General features: G+C 37.2%; 1 protein-coding gene across 1 annotated transcript; it reads right to left on the bottom strand.

Annotated features, from left to right (window-relative positions):
* Window positions 1-961: 961 nt before the first annotated feature.
* LOC120781830 lies at window positions 962-1,297 on the bottom strand. The gene has a single exon (XM_040114051.1). The coding sequence runs from the start codon at window positions 1,295-1,297 to the stop codon at window positions 962-964; it is 336 nt and encodes a 111-aa protein (XP_039969985.1).
* Between the last annotated feature and the right edge of the window lie 5,617 nt (window positions 1,298-6,914).

The following is a 6,914-nucleotide window of genomic DNA, read 5'->3' on the forward strand; positions in this document are numbered from 1 at the left end:
CCGGAATATTGAAATTATTTCTATTTGTTAGATGAGTTTCTGAAATAAGCATTATATCTATATTCTTTTCAGACAGAAATCTGATAATCTCTAATTTATGTTGGTTAACACCGTTAGCATTCCATATACAGATATTTAGTAAGCTCATTTTTTACTTAATAAATTTTGCAACATTTGATTTTGTGATTTTATTAAATCTTGGATCATGTTTTGCCTGGTGGACATGAATTGTGTCATTCACTACGTAAGATTTATAATCATAGTTTCAATACCTCCATTTGGAGGATTTTGCGGCAGTTGCATTTTTACAGTGTTGCCTTTCACCACATTTGCATATCTTCCTTGCATATTACTATTGTTAGAAGCAATAGGATTAGACCTTTTTTCAGAGGTTGCTATAATTTCATTACGGGGTGTTTGTAACATTTGGTTACGACGTGCTTGAATTCCCTCTGACAACTTCGCTTTCAAATCTTTATATACAGGGCAACCTCTGTAGTTAGCAGTGTGATTTCCTCCACAATTGCTACATTTTTTATTTAATTCTTCTTTCTTAAGGGTGCATTTAGAAGTGGGATGTAAATCACCACATACCACGCAAACACTGCGTAGAGTGCAGTATGATTTAGTATGCCCATATTCTTGGCAGTTAGTACATTGTACCGGACCGTTTCTTTTATGTGGTTCTTCCACAGTTACTCTACGATGCAGCAAATATTTCAAATTATATATTGGATGCGTTACAGTTTTAAGTTGATTTGAATTCGGCATCAACTCAATTTTAAACATTGGCTGAGGTACTTTGTTTCTGTTAAATATATTTACAACTGTTTTAATTCCAAAACCACATTCTTCCAATGTTTCTTTTTGTTGCTATTTAAAACTTCCTTTTTATTTTTATTTGGCGTGCCTTGAAATTTCTTAGAATTGTCCGCTGACTTTGAAGGACTTAATTTCCTTTTTATATTGACGTAGCGGTCAATGCCTGTTTGTACAGACGGGCCTTTTTTTTTGCGTTCTCACCTTGCGTTGTGATTTTCTTCGTTGCCTGCGCGTTTGCTGGTACCTGCAGACTGGTTGCTGTCAGCGCATTTGCTGTTGCCTGATTGTTGTTTTCTGCTGCTTCTGCTGACTGTGTTCTTTGCTGCGTTTCCTTTTCTGCTGATCGCCGTGATGACTCATCATCGCCGTTACCCTTTTTATTGCCAGTAGTTATTATTGTTGTTGGGTCGACAAAGCTGAAGTAGGCATTTAGGGAATGCCTACGGCCTTGCTGGTGAGGCTGCGAAGCACTCATTACTGTTTTTATTTTTTGTTTTGTTTTTATCTATTTATTTCGTGCACTATTTGCTTATGTTTATAAATGATAATTTGTGAGCTCCGATTTTTTGTTGATTGTTTGTTTTTATTTTATTACTAGCTGACCCCGCAGCCGTTGCCCTGCGTGAAATTATGTGTTTTGAAATGAAAAAAAGTTGAAATTATATTGTGTCGAAAATGATTTATTTACGATTTTTCTACATTTTTTTTATGTAGCGCAACTTAATAAACATAACTTTTTGATTTCTGTTCTGTTGATTGGCAACGCAAGGGCAATTTTCCCTGGAAATTGAATACGTTTGAACTGAAATGGCTGTCCCTTGTATTCGATAACTACGTCATAATCATTCGGGTTCCATTACACAGTTTCGGCGCATGAAGATTGTGAAACATAATAATGACAGATCCAACTTTAAGACGCAAATGATGCTGGGGCAGGCTTGGTATGGTATTTGGAAATTCCACTGGATAATTTATCGTCTCGTCTTCCTTGTCAGGATGATCGATCGATTTATATGAGCGCAAACCTCCCGGAACTTGACTTTGAATCTTCCAGTTTAAATCACTAACATCGGTAATTTTGGCAGCTAAAATTGCTCGTGCACTCAAGCTATCGCAGTTACGATAATTTGGCCAATGTTCGGATAAACATTCGTGATGAGTTCATCTTCCGTTGAAGTGAATTGACAAAAGAGAGGTGAAATTGATATCAAACCACTGAAAGTATCAACCGAAATTTGCCCATTTCCAATTCTTAGCGAATACAATGTAAAATGTCATCGGCAATGTCATTTTTTCGTATCCCATAATTAACGCGAATTTGAAGGCTGATATGTCGAAATGATCTTCACGAAAAGTATGCGAACTTCAGTGGCATGTGAAGTACTATCGCGTTGTCCTTCGTCTGTTTCCAGTGATTATCATGTTCCAGCAAATGCTACTGCTGGCATGCTTCTCAAAATGTTGCACACACTGTACCATTCACAATACGCGATGACTTAAATGAAGTTGAACCGCGAGACGCACAACAGTCGGAAAACTGTCATGAATTGCAAAAGTAAATATCCTACAAAGCGCTTTATTGCAGCTCACATATCGACCCATTTGATACTACTGATCTCATATCGTTCAAGGCCAATAACCGCTATGTTGCTTTCTTTGGTGACGTACTTGCAAACGTATTTGATCGATTTCACCAATCTACAATATTCAACGTTGACATGAGTTTTGAATGTGAATTAAACAAAAGGGGTGAATATGGTACGACCCATATGTTGTCAACTTCGATGTGTTGTTAACGTCGATATTCACGCCTCTAAATGCTAAATGTTCTGTCATTTTCGTGTGGTGAGCGACGCCGATACAGTGAATATCCATCATTTCCCATTTCCGTTTCCGAAAGAAAAGCACATGAGTAGTGTTTCGTGCATTTATTGTCAGACATACAAACCAAAGAGGGATTGTAAGGTTCGCAAGGTCCATGAACCATATTGGTTTTCACCACTTCGTATAATTCTGGATCTATCTCTGAATCAGGAATTTCCGCTGAAATGATTTCATCAATTTGATCTGGTGTAATCACCATCCGCATCCAAAGAAGAATGTGTGCGTGCGGCAAACCTCTTTTTGCTACTTCAACAGAACACATTCAGCATCTAACAGCATCATATGTACATATACCACAGGTTGCTTCAAGATAAAGACCATCAAACATCGCAGCTATTGTTTAAAAAGTCGTGCTGTGATATCGTTACGGATCGCTAGCTGATTGACCATGATCCATAATTCCGCACGCATGTCATCGCATTTTGGGAGTACTTCTTGCCTTTCTTTGGGCTGCCATACTTTGATGGCAAAAAGAACGCGTTAACCAATATTAGCGCCACCTCTTCGTGGCTTCGTAACAAATTTCAATCTGTATTTGATCACATCGTCTCAAACATACATAAAGTTTTCACTGAATAATTTTCCATAATTTTTCCTTTGGATAGCCGGAATAAAAAAGTAAGCGAATGCAATTGAACGATTCAAATAATTTACAAATCAAAATATTGAAAAACAAAACAAACAAAAATTGAAAAAAATGTGTATGGAAAATGTTACTTTTTGGAATTGTCCAATTTTCCGACTTCTCCTCATAAAAAGTATAAGGTATTTTGTTTCTAAACCTTTCCCGATCCACAACAAACAACCTTTAAAAATTTCATTAAGATTGGTTCAACCGTTCTCTTCAAACAAACATTCATATTTATTGTAACGTTTGTATGGGGAATAGAAAAGGGCTGTTTTTAGGGGTTTTCCGGAAACTATTCGAATTTTTCTGGCCGTAAAAACCATCCTTGAACTTCAACAAACATTTAAGAAAAAGAATTGGCCAAATTGGTCCAGGCGTTATTGAGTTATGCGCGTACATACATTTTTGGTATTCATTTTTATTTATATAGATTATTAATTGGTAACTTTTTTCACAATGTGAATACACGGAGCGAGTTAAAAAACGCGTATGTATATACACCTTGAATCGCGTTTAATAATCGAATAATCGTTGAAAAATGAATGCTGAATTATTACGTATTTTTTCAATAATACTATAAAATTTTAAATACCTATGATACCTAAGGTATTCAAATAAATTACTATATGTACATTGTTTCAGAATGCACTGGGCACGAGAGGTCGGATTAGTTGGAAGAATTTTGAACAATCGGCAGCCAAAACGGTTAATTTGCCAAACTGTATATTTTGTTTTCCCAGTCAATCTTTCAAATATGTCTGGTTTATATTTTATATTTCTCGGTAAGTATGTATATGAGTTCACTACAAACATTAAAGTAAAATTATATTTATGTTTTTTAGGAACTATATTGTCTTTGCTGACTTCGCTCTTTGAAATTGTGTATCATTTTTATTCCATTCAAAAGTAAAATTTTGAATGTAAATTTGGAATACAAAACATTGTATGCATTACATATGTAGATTTATTGCAATAAAAAGCGGCATTTTTTAATCTTGAACTTTTTTATGTAAGTTGCTTGTTAGTTAAAATAACCGTCAACTTTACTTTTTTGAAAGTTTTGAAGTTCTAACAGGTTGTCACAGAATGAACCCATTTGGAAATAAGCGTGACCCCGCACGATACTAGTTTAATAAATGTTAATACTCGTATGTATTTAACAAATTACAAAGTGTACTACCGCACTAAAAAATCTCTGAGATCAAAATTTGTCTAAATGTTTATATTAAAGACTTTTCAACCCATTCATGCTTATATGAGACAGCGCTTGTAAAAAGTGATAAAATTGGGTTATAGCCTTACTCACCGCCATACAACAGATACTATGAATTTTTCAATAGTGTAAAAGTGTGCTTCCGCAAGTAACTTTCGTTTGCAAATTGTTTTCTATTCCAATATTTTTTATAAATTCTCTAAGTCAATCGCTGATTTCATTAGGTTAATTATTTAGGATAATGAAGTTCGTAGGTTAAAGTTCTAAAGTTTTTGTATGAGCTCTAATATTTGCAACTTTGTTAGATATCGTTTTCATCCCTTTGATACAGGCCAAAGGTCGCCTTTGTTTTTGCGTTATTTCGTGATACTCTACGGCCATGATTCCACATAACTCACTTTCCAAATAGTCAGAAAAACAAAGCTCAGAAGGATGCAAGACTTTCCAGATTCAATACAGAAACTAATATCAGTCGGCGTACCCGAGTACAACGGACGTACGTAATTATGCAGCAGGTAGTACGGAAAAGGAAAATGTTAATGCAAGAGAATCTGCTCCAGTCGGATAATCAGAAGAGGCTCAGGAAGCATACAATAAGCAACAACGATTGAGAACAAGACAAGTTCGTGCTGAGGAAATTCATGAACCAAGAGAACAATGTTTTAGTCAACGATAACGCCAGCACGGCGTACTCACACAATTCGAATAATTTTTTACAAAATTATAAGATACGAGTATACATATAACGATTCTTTTCAAATGACGTCGTTTGGTGTTTGGTAAGGAAATAGTGAATGAACGTAATTGCAATCTCACATTCAAGATTAGTTCACCAACAATGAAACACTAATTATCTCGCCAATAAAATACAGTAATTAACATATTTGTCTGCAACTATACAGATTCACGAGCAAATTAATCTTCTTGCTGAATCGTTGTTGCCGCATCGTGATCAAGATCACAAATATCTCCAAATATATTTCCTTGGAGATTCAAATGAAGAAGTGAATCGACGCTGTGCAATTTGCAATGCGAAAGAGAAGAAAAATTGGGCAGCAATTACAATAAATGCTACATGAACACAAATGAACAAATTCGATCATTATTACTTAGTTAGAAACGACGCCATCTAATGATCACAGAATCGTCATAAAAGCAGGCCCTCAAGAACGGCAATATAATGCACCGACGTCCGATGAAATATCAATTGTTGTTGTTGGTGATAATTTAGAATCCCGTGATGCTGTTATTAAACGTCGGGCTGGAGATGCATTAGAACGAGGCAGTGAAACTCATCGATCGCCCAACGCACATACAAATAAATCGATCGTGATGAAAATGAAGACGAAACCGTGAATTATCTAATAAAATTTCTAAATTCATTGGATTTACCTGACATGTCGCCGCATAATTTGGCGACTTTAACGCCAGTGTGGGCAAGGAAGGTATCTTTGGCACAACAGTCGGTAAATTCAGCCTCCCTAGGAAACGTCCCCATATGGCTAGAGGCTGACTTCGCCGGGGCTCGTAATATTGTTATCTGTAGTACCCGATTCCAGCATAGGAAAACTCAGTTAGCTACCTGGCCGTCTCCGGATCGAAAAGCCACCAACCAGATCAATTATGTTGTGATAGACAGAAGAGACGTCTCCAGTGTTCTAGACGTGCATACGCTCCGAGGTCCTAACATCGACTCGGACCACTATCTTGTTGCAGCCATGATACGCAATCGTCTCTGTCAGAAAAAAACGCACGTCAACAAACACAAGGAAGTTTCGACGCCGAGAAGCTGCAATCACAACAGATAGCCGAACGATTTTCTACTCGGCTTGCACTCCTGCTCTCTGAGAGTACTCGTCAACAACTCAGTTAGGGAACTGTGGGGCGGTATTTCAAACTCCTTACGTGCAGCTGCAACCGAAACCATTGTTTTTAGGAAAATGCAATCTGGCATGACGAGAAGTGCCGTGTCGCAGTGGAGAGAAAGCAGACTGTTTACCTTCGCAACATTACGATCGTACGGGATGGGATAGCTTTCCTGAGAGTTGAAGAAGGAAGCGATAGGCATTTGCAAACAGAAAAAGAGAGAGGCCGAAATGCGTGGGTATGAAAAGCTTGATAAGCTGTCTAACAGGATAATGCTCGAAAATTCTATGAAAAATGCGTCGCCCAACTGAAGGTTTCAAGACTGGAACATACTCTTGTAGGACCCCCTGAGGTGATGTGGTAATCGATGCCCAGATCATAGCAAAATTATGGAGGGAACATTTTTATAGCCCTAAAGCAGTGAAAGCATCACGCCAGGAGAAAAAAATTAACAAAGCAGCGGGGGCCGATGGATTGCCTACCGAGCTATTCAAACACGGC

Source organism: Bactrocera tryoni, unplaced genomic scaffold, assembly GCF_016617805.1.
Source record: "Bactrocera tryoni isolate S06 unplaced genomic scaffold, CSIRO_BtryS06_freeze2 scaffold_7, whole genome shotgun sequence".
NCBI classification, from domain to species: Eukaryota; Metazoa; Arthropoda; class Insecta; order Diptera; family Tephritidae; genus Bactrocera; species Bactrocera tryoni.